The 19,975-nt window shown below is 36.4% G+C and overlaps 1 protein-coding gene across 4 annotated transcripts in view; it reads left to right on the top strand.

The window, feature by feature from the left end:
- TMEM62 (transmembrane protein 62) overlaps positions 1-19,975 on the top strand; it is a 44,601-nt gene continuing 24,626 nt past the window's right edge. Inside the window, exons 1-8 of one of the 4 annotated variants that reach the window (XM_021009250.2) lie at positions 135-946; positions 1,112-1,223; positions 4,541-4,678; positions 6,921-6,966; positions 12,871-13,012; positions 13,906-14,030; positions 14,165-14,287; positions 16,327-16,482. In XM_021009250.2, the coding sequence (XP_020864909.1) occupies positions 764-946; positions 1,112-1,223; positions 4,541-4,678; positions 6,921-6,966; positions 12,871-13,012; positions 13,906-14,030; positions 14,165-14,287; positions 16,327-16,482 (1,025 nt within the window). In that variant the 5' untranslated portion in view covers positions 135-763. Of the gene's footprint in view, positions 947-1,111; positions 1,224-4,540; positions 4,679-6,920; positions 6,967-12,870; positions 13,013-13,905; positions 14,031-14,164; positions 14,288-16,326; positions 16,483-19,975 lie in introns of those variants that run through there. The other 3 variants (XM_021009251.2, XM_021009252.2, XM_021009253.1) reach the window with 3 other exon arrangements.

A 19,975-nucleotide genomic window follows, 5' to 3' on the forward strand; every position in this document is an offset into this window, starting at 1 on the left:
TTGCTCCACTGGGACCTACTGGAAAGAACCCAGGTTCACATCTCTATGTATATGGTCTTGGGCAAATGGCTTACCCTCCCTATGCCAGTTTCTTCATCTGTAAAATGATGTTGAACTACTTAGTTTTAGAGATCCCTTCTAGCTCTAAATCTAGGATCCTGTAATGCCCTGTTGCCTATGCCAACTATCTGTGTGACCTCTGGTAAGGCACCTTATTCCCCTCAATTTCCTTAGCTGCCAATGGCCTAGATGGTCTCTGAAGTTCTCTCCAGATCTAGGTCTAGGTCTCGATCTGTGACCTCCCTCAGTTTCCTTATGTGTATAATGGACTATGTTGCCTCTGAGGGTCCTTCCTGCTCTAGATCTATGTTTCTGTCATTCCTGTTTCCTTTGCCAGTAATTTGTATGACCTAGACAAGTCACTTCTTTGGAGTTCAATCTCCTTATTTGCAGATGTTCTAGATCGTCTTTGAGGTTCCCTCCAGCACTAGATCTATGCTCCTGTCTGTGTGACCTGGACAAGTCACACCCCTGCCTCCTGATTCGTAAAAAGGTCAAGACCAAGATCACAGAGTTTTTTTCCTACGAGCCCGACAAAGCGCCCAAGGTCAGGGCGGCCGGAGCGGTTGGCGGACGGGCGGCGCTTCGGCCTTCAGCCGGGCTCCAGCCCAGGCGGATCATAGAGTCCCCGGAAGTGCGCGGCAGAGCGGCTCCCGGGGACCGCGGGCTGTCTGTCAGCCGGCCCGAGCTGAGCGGAGGCTGGATGTCCGTGGGCTTGGCGCTCAAAGTGGTGGCCGGGCTGGCGGCCGCGACCCTGGCAGCCGTGCTGCTCGACCATTATGGCCTGGTGGGCATGTCCTCGCCATGGCCCGTACGACCCCAAGCCTCCCAGAGACCCTTCCCGGCGCCCGGGGCCGAGGCCACCAACATCTTCTGGGGCCTGCAGGTGAGGAGCGCGGGCAGCGGGAGGAGCGCCGGCCGGGAAGGGAGCCCCCGTGTGGGGACTTAGCCCAGGGGAGGCCTTGCCATCCCCATGCTCGCTCAGCCGCTCGGCCCGACGTGCTTCCCCTCCCCAACGGGCCCCTGTTTCATGTCAACCACTGCTTTGCAGATCTCGGACCTCCACATCAGCAAGTTCTATGATCCAGGCCGAGGCACAGACTTGGAGAAGTTTTGTTCGGAAACCGTCGATGTCATCCAGCCTGCTGTCGTCTTAGCCACGGGTAAGCGGTGGTTCCTTGCCGTCCGGGCCTGGAATGCTGTGCTGCTCTGCCTTTGGCAATGCTGGGTCCTCCGGGGGCCCACCAGCCTGTCATAGATAAGCTCTGCTAGGTCCTGCTGAGATATATCGACATTGAATACAGCTGGTGATGAAAAGCATGTTGTCCAAGGACAGGTGTTAGCTGAGTTTGGACAGTTCTGGGAAGGTTGGTGTGGGGTGATAGATGATATCATCATCACCATCATTATCCTCCTCCTCCTCATCTTCCTCGTCCTCATCCTAATCATTATCTTAGTTAAGACCACTCCTCTAATTAAAGTGTAGAGGGCGCTAATATGGAAAAATGTTTTGCAGGACTTCATCTGTAAAATGGGTCTCATATTGCGTGCCTTCTCAATGGGTGAAGGAGGGAAAGAATTTGGAACTCAAAAAATAGGAATGGTTTAAAAAAACTATCTAGGGTTATGATAAACACAAATAATGCATACTATCTATTAGAGGGAACAGCCACACTAACAAAATTTAAGGAACCTAAAGTATATTGTATTTACAGTGTTTCACTTGGGAAATTTTAAATCTCTGTATCATAATACACACACACATATATCATACCTTTATGATAAGAAAATATCCATATTATAACGAAGTTATAAGGGAGAAAGACAAAATGCAACCGACCTCCTCATGGTAAGCCTGGTATTTGCCTGACCCTCTGGAATTTATTTTAAAATGAGATAGGACTTTTTTGTATACATACAGGTCACCTCACAGATGCTATAACAAAGTAACAAACACAATAGACATGTAGACACTTGAGTCTAGAGTGTACATTTCTGTTGTTTTTGGTTTCTGAATTTTTGATTCTGAATCTAAGAGAAAGGAGGTGGAATTACCTTTATTTTAATAGGTACTATGCATTTTCTGTGTTTATGTCTTGTCATATCCCCATTACATGGTAAACTCTGTGAGACAGGGATTATATTCTATCCAAATGTTGTATTTTCCTTAGTGAAGTTCTCTGCACATAGTAACTGTGACAAATATTAATGAATATTTGTTGAATAAATGAACTGAGTATAGAGCAAGAGAGCTTTTTGTGGGGACTAACTCTACTAGTCTACAGTCTTCTTTCTAAATTGTGAACTATTGAAGATTGAAATGTCTGATTCAAGACTTGTTGCCTGATCCCTTAGTTTCTGTGATTCTGGCTCAATTACTTAATAGTTGATCTATTAGCACTATGCCTGGTACACAGTAGGTACTTAATAAATGCTAGTGGGGAAAAAAAAGCTGGTTGAGTGACTGACTCAAATAATATACTCTAAACTCTTTATTGGCATAGTCATTTGAAGGTCGATCTTTCTGTCATCTCTCCCTGGTGCTGACAGAGTACCCTTAGGAAACCTGACTAATATCCCCTAAGGTGGAACCTTTGATGGGTATATCTGATACTTGCCTAGATCACTTTTATGATTTTTTAAAGTTCAGTTTTATTTTATTTTCAGTTTTGAATTCTTATCCTTCCACCTCCCACTCCTTCATTCATTGAAAAGGCAAGAGGGAAAAAAAGTACAAATAGGTATCATCAAGCAAAACAAATTTTCAGCTAGTCTTCTTAATAATTTTTTTTTCTATTAGAACCTTGTAATGAAATTTGTGCCGTCCTCTTTGAAGAGGTTATTTCACAGCTCAGTAGCTGTTAGGTGGAATAGTGGATTGGAGTCAGGAAGACCTGAGTTCAAATTCTGTCTCACACATACTGTGGCCCTGGCAAGTCATTTAACATCTGTCTGCCTCAGTTTCTCTGTCTATAAAATGGGAATAATAATAGTGCCTACCTCCCATTAAATGAGGATTAAATGTTTTGCCAACTGTTATATAAATGTTAGTTATTATTTTAATGATTTAAAAAGTGCATTGTATTGTGTTGGCTATACAAATACAAAAGCAAAGACAGTCTCTACCCTTAAAGAGCTTACTTTCTAATGGTAGAGATAGGGAGGAATAAGTTACTGAGATCATAGGTAAACAGGTTAGCACACCCCATTCAGGAACAGTAACATTTGATCATGGTTCTTGACTCTGGAAGTGGAAAGGAGTGGAGTGGGAGTGGGGAAAGCAAGGATAGATGAAACAGAGGTACAGAGGTGGGGAACCTGCAGCCTCTAGGCCACATGTGGCCTTCTTGAGTGCAGCCTTTTGATTGAGGCCAAGTTTTACAGAACAAATCCTTTTATTGAGGGGATTTGTTCTGTGAAGTTTGGATTCACAGGGCTGCACTTGAAGACTTAGAGGGCCACATGTGGCCTGGAGGCCTCAGATTCCCCACCCCTGTTAAACTGAGGCAGTCATCAGTCAGGACAGGGGGATTCCAGGGTAGAAAATTCTCTATGATCTTCTTCAGCTGGTTGTGTGAACTTTTTCTTTAAAAATATTTTAATAGTTGCATTTCAGTATAACTGGTTTCTTTTGTAATCCTATGTATTTTATGCATTTAAAAACATTATCCTAAGAAGGGAGTCCCTAGGTTTCACCAGATTGCCAAAGCAATTCATGACACAGAAAAGGTTATGAACCTCTGTTCTAGGTTATGGTCCCTGTAAAATGGTTGGCAAGGCTGTGGAAGAAGATGGTTGGGGTTTTCCTGAACTAGAAGTTATGTAAGGTATCCACAGTGGATGCTGGATTGGGAGCCAGGAAGACCTTGGCTCAAGTTGTGCTCTGATACATACTGACCCTAGGCAAGTCATTTAACTTCTCAGAGCACCAGCCCTAAAGTCAGGAAGACCTGAGTTCAAATGCAGCCTCAGATACTTACTAGCTGTGTGACCCTGGGCAAGTCACTTAACTCTGTTTGCTTCAGTTTCCTTATCTGTAAAATGAGCTGGAGAAAGAAACGGAAAACCACTACAATATCTTTGCCAAGAAAAGCCCAGATGGGGTCATGGAGAGTCAGACACTTCTGAAACAACTCAACAACTACAAACAACTACAAACATAAGACTAAATGTTGCAGATAAAGTGCCAGTCTACATTGGTAGAGGGAGTTTCCTCATTCAGGAGTTCCTTATACCACTGTAGTTGAAGGTCCAGTTATTATTTCTGTTCCTATCTACCTAAAACAGATAATTTATGACTTTATAAATAGAACCTATGCTAAAAATTTTTGCCTGTTTTAGTCTGTAGCTTTGAATGCAGGTGGTCTCCTAGTCAGGTAGGTGTTGGGTACCTCAATCCTGTTTATTATACAATTATACAATTGCCTGACCCTCTAGAATTTATTTTAGGATGATCAATGACTTTTTTGTATACTTACAGGTGACCTCACAGATAGCTTAAGAAGTGATCATTGGGGTTCCAAGCAATTTGAAGTGGAATGGCAAACTTATCATGCTGTCTTGAAGAGAACTAGGGTCATGGAAAAAACCAAGTGGCTAGATATCAGAGGAAATCATGGTAAGAGGGAGCCAACCCTTGGGTGTCATTGAAGCTAACATTTCTCCTGGAGTTTGTGTTTTCCAGCTCTAATACAACTGAACTAAGTTACAAAATTGGTCATTCTTACACAGATTTGAATGCTGAAGTTCAAATCTGGTTGTGTGAGACACAACAGAATGTGTAGTAAAAAACCTTATATGACATTGTTATCCCCTAAGGGGCATGATAATCTTAATACCAAGTGAAAATGTAGTTGCTTTAAAATTATTATATGGGATGAAATTATTTTAGTGACTATTCTTATACATGGCCATTCATGGCAAATTAAGATATTTGTATATAAACCTCCCTAAAAATACTTGTGCCCTTTTTAAAGATTATTTGTCTTAATTGGCCAATTGAGGTATGTATTTTAGTCTAAATTATTATTCTATTCATTGTTAATGAGTGTATATCCATAAGAATTATCCTTTATATCAGAGAGGCATCCTAGCCCATGCTTGGAATCAAAAGAATGAGGTGAAGTTCCAGCCCTTTCACTTAGTAGGTATATGAATTTGGGAAAGGCTAAGTATCAGGTTACTCAAAATCTCTAAAATGAAGGGGTTAGACTGGTTGATTTCTGAGGGTCCTTGCAGTTCTAACAGTTTTGGGAGTCAATCCTGAGATTATCTTATTACATGAAATGCATAATTGTCTGTTTGATGATATAATATTCTACATATAAATCATTTTATAAAGAAGCTGTCAAAGTTTAGTTCAAATATACCTAAGCTGTAATTCTCTGAGGATAAAGTCAATTTCTGCCTTTTTCTGATTTTTATGGGTGGTATCCATGAGATTCTTTTGCAGTAAATAATAAATCTATGTAACAAACATTTTCAGGCCAAAAACTGAGTCATTTACTGCAAATAATATTCAATAAAACAGATTCTAGTACAATTAAATAATTTGAGTTGTCCTTTGGAATTACAATAACGTAAACATAGATATGAGCATACCTGTAGTTAGGCTGAATTGTTGGCTTCAAAGGACCTTTCCAGCTCTAAATCTATAATCCTGTATCCCTATGTACTCAATATATTTCCTCCTTAGATCATAAACTTCTTGAGGACTGGAACTATATCTCATCTGTTTTCTTGTGTAAATCCTATAGTGAATTTGTGACAAACAAAAAAAAAGGTCATTGCCCTTTTTCTCATAGTTTACATGCTAAGGTGATAAAAATAAATATTATACTATACCTTTTTTCTTCTCAGATTTATACATCTCCTAGGTGTTTTCAGACCCAAGGGCCTTTCCCCTGGGAATGAGTTTATGAAAATTTTGTGCTTCATCTCCTTTTTTTTTCAGATAGGAAATAACTTTTGATAGCTGTGAAAACACTCAATGCTAAAGAGTGTTTGCTAGAATGAAATTATGGAATTTCTTCTAGGTCTTGTGAACCCTTCACACTAGTTAAGAGGGCTGAGTTTGTTTCTCTCAAGAGGTTTTGAAGACTGTTCCTTCATTTGGCAGGAGGGTTGTTAAAAGTGATCCTGAGACTTATTAGCTTAATTTCATTGTTGGCCTCAATTGGATTTTCAGCCTGTTCTCAAGGTTAATGAAGATTTAATAGATTCCCAGAGGACAAAAGTGAGCAATAGTTTTGGCAAGGAAACCAAGCATCTAGTTTCTTTGAAATCACAACATCCCCAGATGAATATACAAAGGATCTGTAATCTATTCTAACCCATTCTAACACATCTAACTCCTAGAGTTTCTTTATGGGTCAGATAGGGAGAGGATAGGTCCCTAATCCTCCATTGCCTGGTAGAGTACTTTATACAAAGGAAGCATTTATTGTAGATATACATGATCTGCAGTTCAGAAAAACTGTATTTACCCTAAGTATGTGATTGCATAAATGTAGTAAATAAAACCTATTCCTTGTCACAAGTAAAAAAAAACTGAATTACCCTCCCCCGCTAAAAACAAACCCTAAACTTTTTTTAGGTCCATATTAGCTTTCATCATTCCTCAGTCAATTATATGCCCTTTTATTTGTTAATAAAATTTTCATATTACCTGTATTCAGTTCAGAGTTTTTCAGGTCTTTTGTTACCTGGTAACAAAATACCATCTTTTTCATTAATTTCCTAGTTGAGTGACTGGCATTCTATTGTATAAAGTGCTTATAGAGATATAATAATAATTTTTATCTGATCATTAACCGTTGTGTGAGTTTTTTGTTTGTTTTGATTTTTTTCCCCCCCTATAGATGCATTCAACATTCCAAGTCTGGAGAGTAGCCAGAATTATTACAGGTACTGAAATGAACTGGAGATAGATTTGTCACTGTGTGTGGACAGTGATTTGGGGAGAGTAAAGTCAATTTGGAGAGAATATCAATCAATCAACAAGCATTTGTTGAGTGCCTGTTTTGTTCCAGGTGTTGTGTCAGGCACTGGGGATACAAAGTATGAAGGGGGAAGCACTGATTGGCAAATGTTCTTTTTATATCCAGATATAGAGGCTTTTGTATTATTAAGTGAAGAGAGTTACCTCTTTTGTGACTATAAGGAAAGCAGAGAACAGAGGATTTCTGTTTAGTTGTGTGCATTTAAAAAAAATTCTCATAATGTTATGCTTACTCTACCTGTTTACTGTAGTACACCTTAAAGTCTTTTTTCGCCATTGCCTTTCAGCAACATTTCTTTAGCCAGTTATTTCTTTCTTTTCCTGGATTAGGGATTCATCTTTTAATACATTTCACAGTGACAGTAGTATTACCCTGCACCTATTAACTAAAACAATAAGTATTTACTAATTTTCGCTTTTGTGCTCAACATTGGGGTGATCCCTGTGAGGGATACAAGAATAGTATAAGACATGATCTCTGTCCTCAAGGAGCTTCTAGTCCAATTGAGGAAATAAAACATGCTTAAGAAAACATCAAAAAACAACGTAAGAAAGAATATGATCTAGTACTAAATTATGTCTTACAAGCTATAAATGCTTTAGGAAATGATAAAAGGGATCTTAAGGGATCATTAAGGAGGAAACTTTTCAAGGAGTTTGATCTGGACCTTGATGAATGGTTATGATTTGAAGAGGATAGGGAAAGGCATTAGAGAAAGAGGGAAAGCATGAATGAAGACCCAGAAGCACAGATGACCATATGGAGAGTGATAAGGAGATTGTCTTTACTAAGACAAAAGCTTCCTGTATTCATTTTTTAAAAAGTTTTATTGTTACCTTTGTTTTTCTACTAGTCATATCCCCTTAAACTTCTTTCCTTTACATTGAATTCTTCCTTTTAACAAAAAACAAATAAACAAACAAAAAACCCCAAAGTCACTAGCCCCAGAAATCACCTCTAGTATTGTATACTATAATATATGTCCATAGTCCCCACCCCTGTATTGAGAGAAATAAGGTGAAATTCCTTATCAGTTTTCTAGGACCTAGATTGTTCATTAAAATTCATTTGTGTGATTGTGTTTTAGTGTTGTTAGTATTTGTATAATTATCGTCATTGTGTTTATTGTTCTTTGGGTTGTTTTCTTCCCCTTGCATCATATATACCCTTGTTTCTCTGACTTCCTTATTAATTTAATTACTAGTGAAATAACATTTCGTCATATTCATATGCCACAATTTGTCCAGCCGTTGTCTAGTTGATGCTCACTCATTTTATTTCCAGCTTTTTTACTACCACAAAAAGTACTGCTGTAAATATTTTGTTGCATATTTTGTTATGTATAAGACCTTTCTGCTACATATCCTTGGGTATGTGCTCAGTAGAAAAGTTGCTAGGTATGAAGGGTTAGTCGCTTTTCTCACATAATTCTAGTTTGATTTCTAGAGTAGTTGGACAGTTTAGAGCTCTACCAACTGTATATTAGTGTCCATTTCTAATAATAATAATAATAAGAAGAATATAAACTAATATTTATATATATGTTCAAATATTCATATATTCAATATACATAGCACCTACTATGTGGCAGGCACAGCACTTTACAAGTTTTATATCGTTTGATCCTCACAACAATCCTGTGAGGTAGGCGCTATTATTGTCCCCATTTTACTGTTGAGGAAACTGAGGCAAATCTAGAAGGCTCCTGTTCAATAATAGGAAATAATATTAGAGTGGAGTCAGATTATAGATGATGTTGAGTGACTCAGCAGAGGAGTTTGGCTTTAGTATTACAGGCAATAATAAACCTTGCATGTTCTGACCAGGAGAATAGCATAACAAAAATGGTGTTTTACAAAGATTTACCTGACAGCAATGTACTGAAGAGAGATTGGAGGCAGAGAAACTGGTTAGAAGGTTACAGTGATCATTTAGGCATGATTTGATGAGGACCTGAGTGAGGGTAATGGAAGCAGGAATGGAACAAAGAGTCATTTTGAGTGGTATGATAGGACTAACTGGATATTGAGGTTAAAGGAAAATATAAAATCAAAGAGCGCTACCAGGATTTCTTGCCTTTATGTTTTTAAAAATTGAGAATTTAATTTTCCATCCTCCAGTGCATCAATGATTTATTTTCTGCATTACATCAAAATATCTCTGTCTTTATGTGTATTTATAGATAGATAGATAGATAGACCCACATATATTCACACACAGAGAGATATTGTAAAAATACATGCACATCTGAAAGTTCTAATCTTACAAGTGCAGTTTTCTTGTTTAGAGTACATGCTATGCTAATATCAATAATATTTATAGGCATACTAATGCTATATTTTAATCTCTGGTTTCAGATTCTGTCTTAACATGTCTGAAGATGTATAAGGACAGTAAATAAGCGATCATGAAATTCTTAGGAATAACAATGAAAATACAATAAATAATAAAAAATTTTAATGAAGACAGAAATGGAGAAAAAATCCTAAAGGAGAGATCTAAAACGTATTAGAGAGGAAAGACAGTAGAATATGCTGCCTTTGTTTAAATTATACTTTACTTCAAAAATACACTAGTTTTCTAACATTACTGACAATTTCTCAAGTAAATATTTACTTTGAGACATATTTCATAGGTCCTATGGCTTAAAGATAGCTGTGGGAAAGGCTGTTAATTTCAAGTTTTAGAAATTTCTTTGTCATTTTTCTTATTTGTTGTTGAGTAAACTATTTCCCAGAGTTTTTGAAGACTTGAGCAGGAATCCCATTTTTGCCACTTTCTAATTCTGTGACTTCAGGCAAATTACTTCATTTTTCTAAAACTCAGTCTCTTCATATATAAAATGGCCATTTTAATACTTCAGTGACCTTTCATTGAGGTTGATGTAAGGAAAATGCTTTATAAACTGAAAATCACCACATAAATATGAGCAATTATTACCACCTTTTCATAGAACCTTTTTTAATGGAAGGTCTCTTGTTTGGAATTTCCATTTACAAAAGAAAGAGGAATGATAATTTTTATTATTTGACAAACAAAAAAAGGTTTACTGAATAAAACACCATAGAGTAAGGGTTCTTAATCTTTTTTGTGTTAGAGATGCCTTTGGAATTCTGGTGAAGCCTATGGACCCATTCTTGGAATAATGTATTTAATGCATAAACATAGGAAATACATAGGATTGCCAAGGAAACCCATTATGCTGAAATACAGATGTCAAAAGATTTTTAAAAAGCACCGACACCATAGATCCCAAGATGAAAACACCTACCTAAACTGAAGGAAGAAGTCAAAAACAAAATAAAAAATATATACACAGACACACACACAAACACCCAAACACCTCTTACACATAGGAATCTTTATATGCAAACTGAAAACATAGAAATTAGTTATTGAAAGACATATACCATTTAATCTGTCTAATAACTTGGAAGTTAACACATTTAATTTCATTTTAATTTTTAAAGGTGTTACTCATGTTTTTTGTTTTTACATTAAAGTCATTCTTGAGACATTCCTATTCCACCCCACTCTACCCATCTTACCTTGAAACAAAGAAAAAAGATTAAGCAAAAATCGGAAGGCATAACAACCGTCTGGCACTATAGGCAATATTTTGTACTGAAAGCATCTCTTTGAGCCTTTGTCCCTCTCCCCATGGAAAGAAAGGAGGTGCATTCTCTTAGTTCTTCTCTGAGACCAAGACTTGTCATTCAAGTTACACAGAATTTGTCTTCAGCTTAGTATTCTCTTCTTTTGTATTATTGAAATAATCACGTATATTCATTTAAGCTTATGGTGCAATAACAATGCAGTATATTCATACATCACAATTTGTTGAGCTATTTCCCAATTGATTACTGACCTTTCCAACTTTTTTTTTTCTATCACAAAAAGTACCGCTAAAAATATTTTAGTATATATAGGATTTTTGTTTCTGTCTGACCTCTTTGGAAGATATACACAGCTATGGGATGGGTCTCTTGGTCAAACGATATGAATGGTTTAATCACTTTTCTCACATTAATTCCAAATTGTTTTCTGACACTTGACTATTCAAATGTTAGGTATATCCAAGAGTAAGCTATGGCCTGTCAGTTTTATTTGCCCTCCTGAGAGTTATAATTACCTGTTCTGTGGCATTGAACCTTCCTACCAGGACTCTTTCCTTGCTCCAATCAGTGGAGAGACCTCTATCAGACATGGATCATGGGAACATGACTGGGTCATGTTGCTCCTCAATTCAAAAGACCTCAGTAGCCGTCTGTTGTCTGTCAAATTAAGTTCATATTCCTTTGCCTGGCATTCAAAGCCCTCTATAGTCTAGTATCATCCTCCCTTTCTGGTCTTATCTCGTACTACTTTCACTTCCATGTTCTGTGATACTGTAGCCAAATTAGACTTTTCCCCTTATACATCCTGCATTTTCCTGCCTTCCCTGCATGCTTCTCCCCCGCCCCCATCCCACCCATTATTCTTTATGCTTACGATATCTTCTTTTCCTCCAAAATGACCTTTTCCTCTGTAGCTCTCATATAACACTGATATTTTTGTCCCTCCCTGATAGACTTATCATGTAGTATTTTTTATCATCATTATTTGTATCAAATCCCTCCCCTAGACGATTAGCCCTGTGAGGGTACAGATCATATCTAAACTTTCATTTCCCTACCACTTAGCACAGTGATATTCCTGCTTCTTCAGATATTTAAAGGATCTGTGATTTTGTCAGTGTGGATATTCTTTTCACCATTACAGATTACCATTCCTTCTATGCTCTAGAAAATGATCTTCATGAGTTGTTGGGGATGAAAAAATGTATCACCAGGTGGCCAACCCTCTTGAGTCATTTCAGACTTATTTAGAGTGGTCCTCTGATACCAGAAAGCTCATCGGTTGCTAGGCCTTAAAGTTTGCATTCTATTGGTATAGTCTTTGTGAACCCCGGGTTATCACTACACCACTTTGAGGGGTTAGTGTTGGACAGTAGAGGTTATGTACATGGTAGATACTTAAGGAGTGTTGGCCAAATTACTGAATTTGTTGCTGAAATTTTGACATTCAGTAAAGCATATTTACTACCTATACTTTGTCTCTTTAGAATGATAGATTCTAGAGGACAGGAATTGTATCTTCTCTATGATCAATAGGATGTTCAGTACATCATGGGATGGGATGCTTTTTAAAGAAAAGTTCAATAGTAGTAAGAAAAAAAATTAAAGTGAATGCATGCTGGAATAATCAATTGCATCTCTACCACATTGTGTTCCAGTACGTATGAGAATTATACTGTAAATAAGACTTCCTCTGCACTGTGTACCAATGTGCCAGGCCCGGAGTCAGGAAGACTCTTCTTCCCGAGTTCAAATCTGGCCTCAGACCCTAATTGTGTGGCCTGGGAAAGTCACTTAACCCTCTTTGCCTCAGTTTCCTCATCTGTAAAATGAACTAGAGAAGGAAATGGCAAACCACTTCTGCCAAGAAAACTACAAATGGGGTCATGAAAAGTTGGACACAACTGAAAAATGACTGAACAACAACAATAGGCACTGTATAGTTGTGAACCACAAGATGTGTGATGCATATCTCTTGTGGGCTTGGCATTTTACTTCAAAGGAATATTTGTATAGAGAATGTGAAAAGTCACTCCAGACAATTTTTAGAATTCATTTTAGCTGCTTCTTGTCTGTTATATGCTAAATTATTCCTTTGATTAGGAAGTGAAATCTAGCGTGATCTCAGAGTGAAAATATAAATTCTGTTCTTTTTGGATTGCTCTGAAAACATCCCTATCTTATTTCTGTAGGAGATACTCTGCCTTACGTAGGCATGGCCCTATGCATTACCTCCATAAGACCCCTTTTGGAAACTACTCTTTCATCTATGTGGATGCTACCATCACCCCAGGGCCCAAGAAACCCTTTAATTTCTATGGAATACTAAATAAGGTATAGTAAAAGTCTTAGTTCTCTTCATAATCTACTCATTTTAACTGGCTTGGGTACATCGGACTTTCTTGAGCTGTACTGGTGAATGAGACCTTATCTATGGGTTCTTAAATTTTCACTCTGGTTATAGCAGTTGCTGTTTATAATGCAGTGCCTGGTATATAGTGCCCTCTCATACTGTTTAACCCCCATCTATTGCCACTTTCTACTTATGGACTGTATTTTACGCTAAGCAAATAGTTAAAGCTTTTTTGTTGTTGTTGCAAAGTTAGCTATCAACTATTACTGCACTATATTTGTGTAGTGTTCACATTTGAGAATCACTGAAGTCGGATCTTGGCTATTAGTTATTAAATAGCTCTAGGTAAAATTTTGCCATAAAACCTACATATTAATAATTTCTTAGAGAAAATGGATGATTTGCTGTATAAAAAAATATTTAGGTTTCAGCCACATATATACCTTCTCTGGCACCTAAATGAGGGTTTTAGTTTTTAATGATTTTAGAAGTATCAGCAGAATAGCAGAACTATGTATAGACTGTTGCCCCCGTATCTCAGTGTGGAGATAGTCTTATAAATACTAGTTATTTTATTTTAAAAGTCTGCTTACAGGTTTTCTTTTAGGAAGCTTAGTGAAGCAGATTAAACAGGAGAACTAGATTCTTTTTTCTGCAGGGTCACTGAGTTACTTTTTGACCTTAGACAAGTCACAGTTTTATATTTCTATCTTTGTAAAATTTTTGTAGTAACTGTGCTATTCACAGAATTATGGTTAGGACCACATAAGAGATTATACAGGAAAACACTTAGAAAAATATAAATTTTATGTAAATTTGGCATATTTCAGCTTGGGCACTAACGAAAGATCATGTGATTTCCATCCCATTTCAGAGACAAATGAGGGCACTTGATTTACTGGCTAAGCAGAGTAGGCATAGCAACCATAGTATTTGGTTTGGACATTATCCAACATCTACTATCATCTCTCCAGCTCCAGGAATACGGCCATTAATGAGGTAAGGCAGAACTTATAGATCCAAAATTGGTAGTTTAGGCTTGATACCTTTTCATTCCATTATTCTGTGGGATCATCCCAAGATAATGATATTTTACCTAGCCTATAAATATTCTTTGTTTTTTTTTCATTTAGTTCTGCCGTAGCATATTTCTGTGGCCATCTCCATTTACTTGGTGGACTGATGCCTGTTTTGCACACTCGACATCCGAAGGGCACTCTGGAACTAGAGCTAGGAGATTGGAAGGAAAACAGGAGGTGAGAGAACCATAGAAACCAGCAAGAGGCTGCTATGTTCTTTCCTGAACTTGATGCCAGCTTTCTAATAGGCTGCTGGGTTGGGGTAGAACTTTGGAGTATGGAATTTTGATCACCCAGTTTACTTATCTTTAGATATATGTGATAAAATATCAGGATAAAGCTACTTTAATTGAAGATATAAATCTATAAAAATATGTTTATTGATGAATCATTTTGATATATTACACAAAAAACCTATGCATATTCCCCACTTGAATTCTCTTTAATTCCTAAAAACCATTAAATAAAATATAAAAATGGTAGTATTTGTAGTTTTACAATTTAGTAGTTTTCCATTTGCTAAAAGGTGGGGATTAATGCCAACGTGGTCTAATGTTTCTGATCTGAGAATTGTTGCTATTTAAAGTTGCTTTTATTCACACAATTCAGCAATAGTGTGTATTGATTTTCTTGTGTTCACTTTGCATCACTATATGTCTACCAATATTTGAGTGAGTCTTCCCACATTTCATATTTGTCATTCCCTACTGTATAGTAATATATTACCATGATCTTTTAGCTATTCCCTGATTGTTGAGCATACAAGCTCTACTCTTTTGCTGTTATAGATAGTGCTACTATGAATATTTTTGTACAGATATCTTTCTTGTCATCAATTTTTTCAAGGTATAAAATCGTTAATAGGATCACTTGGTCAAAAAAATGAACAATTCTGTAAGTTTTATTGCAAAATTCTAAATTTTGACTGGACAGATTGACCATTCTGCCAGCAAAAAATTAATTTGCCTATTTGTCTCCATTTCTGCCAACATAAAAAAGAGCTCTGTTAAAAACCATAGGTAACTGATCTCTATAAAGAGAAGTATTCTATTGTACAGAACAAAGTTTTTAAAAAAGGTATCTACTATACTGCCTCTCAACATCAGCAGCTGTTAGTAGGTGGTTTTGAAACTTCCTCTACTCCGCTATACAGCTAGTCTAGGACTCATTTTTTAAGGTTTAGAAGATGAAAAATGGCTACAGATCTGGGCAGCAGCTTGATTCCTGTGGTGACCCTGGAAATGACATCACAGGAAGTATCTTAAGGTTATAATTATTCTAAGACTTGATACAATTCTTAAGGCTCTAGATGGTGGGTGTCAATACTGTTAGATCACTCCCTACTAATTTGTCTCTAATATGTCCCTTTTCTCAACCAGAAGATACATTTTGGCGTAATGCCAAGTTTTTCATTAAGCCAAAGTGCTTCTCCCTGTGTTCTTGTCAGGGTTTCTGCTTTTAAAGGGACAAGATTTTATGAACATTTATTTATTTGTTCAAATCTGTGGTTTCAACTTTGTATTCTTCCACTTGTGCAAATCACATCTGGGTCTCATCTGTAACTTTAACTCCTAGTAAATGGTCTGAGGCATTAAGAAGTTAAACTACTTGCCAAGGAACACACAACTAGTATGTGTCAGAGGAAGTAGTTGAACTTCAAAGGCTTTTTGATAAAAGCTTTTGTCTACTGTATTAAGCTGCTTTTAATGAGCATTTGTAATGTAACAAAGTAACAAGTTTTAAAATAATTGCACAGTTGTATCACATATAGATACTGAGAATTCCTCTGACTACTGAGTTAGTAAGAAAGTATTTAACAGCAAGAGACTGTACTTAGATTTTTAAAATATTATGTTTAATAAGGCAGCATTGTAAATAAAAAATTATGGGCCAATTTTGCAAATGAGAATGGATGTATTCTGTTACATATTAGCAAATTGGATACATCAAAATATGCAAGCAAATTCATTTTAAAAATCATGAATAAGTGGGTGATACTTAAAAATGACAGCATTAGGAAAAGTAATTTCAGTATATCCCATACAAAGTATTCATCTCATGATCTTATCATTAGACTCAGAAAAGGTCTTTGATAAAATACTCATTGATGCTAAAACATTAGAAAGAATAGATGTGATATCTTTCTTTAATATGATAAATAATATCTATCATTGATCTCATGTAACTAAATTACCTTTTTAACTTTTGGCCTTCAGGTACCGGATCTTTGCTTTTGACCATGACCTCTTTAGCTTTGCAGATTTGGTTTTTGACAAGTGGCCAGTAGTGCTCATCACAAACCCCAAGTCATTTCTCTACAGCAGCTCCACACATGAGCCTCTAGAGAGACTCCTCTACTCCACACACATCAGGTACAGAAAAAGCTTGAGTTTTTTTCAGATTAGTATTTAAAGGAATAGGCCATTGGGAATGAACTTCCACATGAATACTTTATGTTTCCCAAGCTTAACTTCTTCTAGGTAACATGAACAACATCCAAGGATTTTCTTACTCTGCCTTTTCCATTAAGCTTTCAATTAGTATGTAAGAGTTAAATTTTGCGTTGGTTATTAATGGTCTTAGCTGGAGAGCACTGGGAAGGGAGGTATAAGTAATCAAATTTTCTTCCTGAATTTAATTTTTTTTCCTTGAACTTTCATACCTCTAATTGTTTTAATTGATTTTTCTATAGGACTTTTTTTTTTAGGCAGTTGGGGTTAAGTAACTTGCCCAGGGTCACACAGCTAGTAAATGTATGAGGTCAGATTTTAACTTAGATCCTCTTAATTCCAGGGCCAGTGCACCACATAGCTGCCTCTATTTCCATGGGACTTTTGACTGTCACTTCACCCTCATTTTTCTTCTCCCAGCATAATTTCCCCTCACATTGGAAAGCAGTTGTAAGTAACAGCTGTCTTCTAATCTAAAGATTTGGCAAAAGCATTGGCAAAACTATGTTTTAATAATTTACTATTAAAATAAAAATTTAATAATTTAAATAAACTATGTTTAAATAAGCATATTTCAACCACTCTTTTAAAAAATTTTATTGATGCCATTTTAAAACACTACAGTTATTTCCGCATTTAACCACATTCTTCCCAGCCTTTCTTGGTAATAAAGAAAAACCTTTAAGCAAAACCTACCTCTGTTATGTACAATATTTCTTTCTTGCCATTGGGAAGTTAATTTCATCCTCGTTCTCTGGGTCAGAGATCGTTCATTGCATTTAATCTGAATTCAGATATCTTTTTAGTGTTGTTTTCTTTTATATTATGGTAGTTGTTATATTTGTTATTCTCCTAGTTCTGCATACTTCTCCCTATATCAGTTCATACAAGTCTTATCTTTCCTGGTTTCTCTGAATTCCTTATATTTATAATTTCTTACATTGCAACAGTATTCTACTAGTCATATATAATCAGTTTCTTCAACCACTGTTTTGTTTTTGGGTTTTTTTTTTTTGGTGAGGCAATCTGGGTTAAGTGACTTGCCCAGGATCACAAGCTATTAAGAGTCAAGTGTCTGGTCCAAGGCTGGATTTGAGCCCAGATCCTCCTGACTCCAGTGCTGGTGCTCTATCCACTACACTGCCTAGCTGCCTCTTTTCAACCACTCTTAACAGACCTTCAGGACATGTTGGAGGACGTGTATGCTGCTGCTAATAAATTAATACTCCTAGAGAGATTTGCTGTCAGTTTATGGTTTTTTTAATTTAAATAAGCTCCTTGAGGGACAGTGCCTGTGTCTTCCTTTGTACTTCCTCACTGCAGCTAGGAAAGCGCTTTGTAAAGGATAACTATGCAGTAATTGCTGCTGGTTGATGGTACCTGAAGTGCAGAAAGGAGCAGGAGAAGGCAGCTAGAGGGGAATCAGTTGTCTCTCCCTAGTGCTAATGGGGATCATTGTAGCCTCTTCTGCAGTCAAGTAAGTCATTGATCTTTTAGCTAGAGAGGAACCTGGCAATGGTAAATTTTAAGGCTTACTCAAATCCAGTCAGTTATTCTCTTTCCTTACATTTCATACATTGAGTAACTTTCTTCTTTATTCAGAAAGTACAATACAAATTTTGTTGTGATGAGACTGGACTCACTAGCAAAATATGATAATAAAAATGTTTGGTTTTTTTAGACAAGTCAGTGTTTTTTCTGATTGGTACAGTTGATCCCAATGATAAATATTGATTTTACAATTAAATATAAATTCTAACAAACATTTATCGTTGTATCAGTTTCCTAGAGGAATTTCTCTGAATATTTTAAGGATAAACTATATACTTTAAAAATATATTTTATTGATATTCTTTATAGCATTGCCAATTCCCACTAACTCGCCTTTCTCCTGAGCTCTTCATTGTAACAGTTAATAAAAATTCATAGTATATCGGTAGGACATTGGTAATAATGCTCTTAGAGAGGTTCTTAATCTTTTTAGTCTTGAGTACTATTTATCTAAGATTATATAGGGTAACTTTTTGGTACGTTCAAAGCAGAAGCTAGTGTGAAATTACTAGCTAAATAAAATGTTTCTTAAGAGGACTAAACTGAAATCCCAGTGCTAGTTATAAAGCAGAAAGTATTATTTATGACTTAAAATTTCAGTATTTCATATTTTTAGAAACCTCTTCTTTTTCAATTTTTTTCATTTAGAAATAGTTTTTTATTGGTAACTTTTTTTTGCATAACTGTCATTTCTGGATAACTTTTATTTTTGCATAACTGTCATTTCTGCATCTACCACTTCTTGTGACCCATAATTAGACTCCCATTGTAGCAAAGAAAAACCGTTTTGCAAAAATAAACAATAGCGTAATTGAAACTTTGAGCATGCCTTTGCTCAAAAGGCCTTAGGTATGTTTTATCATAGTAATCTGTTTTCTGTAAGGAACTCATAACCCATATTAAAAAAAAATTCAGAGGCCAACATTAAATTCTGTTGTAAGCAGCAATGCAGTATAGTAAACATTTGTTCAGTGAAATAATAAAAATTTATTTTAGTTCTATGTGAGGGTTAGTTGAAGGGAAGGAAAAGGAGTTAGGGATGGGAAAGATAGTGAACTGTTCTATAGAGACAGAAATTCAAACTTGAAAACTTTGTGAGGCAAAGACATTTTTTTAAAAAATCGTTTTCCTGATGCCTTTATTTTCTGTTACAATTGTTTCAATCTACCCTACTCATGTCCAGATGAGCTCTTTCCCTTGCAACAGAGCAAAGCCAAGTGACACACTATAGTCCCCTCTTCTATACTGAGGGCAGAGAAGCATTTTCTCATCTCTTTCAGAGCCAGTTACTCAGTGTTGAATGGTTTTAGTGTTCTTCTCATTTACGTTATTTTTAGTCATTGTGTATCTTTTCTGGTTCTGCTGTCTTTGACTCTCCATTAGTTCATTCAAATTTTCTCATGTAACTCTCCTGTTTTCCATTTTTTACAGTGAAATATTTCAATTATAGAACTAATTTTTTCCAACTGTTACCCAATCAATGAGCACCTACTTTCTTTCCAGTTTTTTGCTACAAGCAACATAGTGTTGCTACGCATATTTTGGCGTACATGAGGCCCTTCTGACCTACTTGGGGATACATGCTAAGTAGTGAGTCAAAGAGTAGGAACAGTTTTGTGACTTCTTTCTCCCATGATTCCTAATTGTATTCCAAATTGGATGGATCAATTCACAACTCCAACAAAAGTCTGTTTGTGTGTCTTTCTTCAGCCCCTCCAATGTTGACTATTTCTTTCCTTTGCCATCTTGCCAATATATGAAATGAAACTTCAGAGTTGTTTTAATTTGTATTTCCTTTATTAGTCATTTGGAGCAGTGATCATTTACTAATACTATTATTTTGAAAAAAAATTACACCTCCTTT

Source organism: Phascolarctos cinereus, unplaced genomic scaffold (assembly GCF_003287225.1).
Source record: "Phascolarctos cinereus isolate Bilbo 61053 unplaced genomic scaffold, phaCin_HiC Scaffold_3;HRSCAF=262, whole genome shotgun sequence".
NCBI classification, from domain to species: domain Eukaryota; kingdom Metazoa; phylum Chordata; class Mammalia; order Diprotodontia; family Phascolarctidae; genus Phascolarctos; species Phascolarctos cinereus.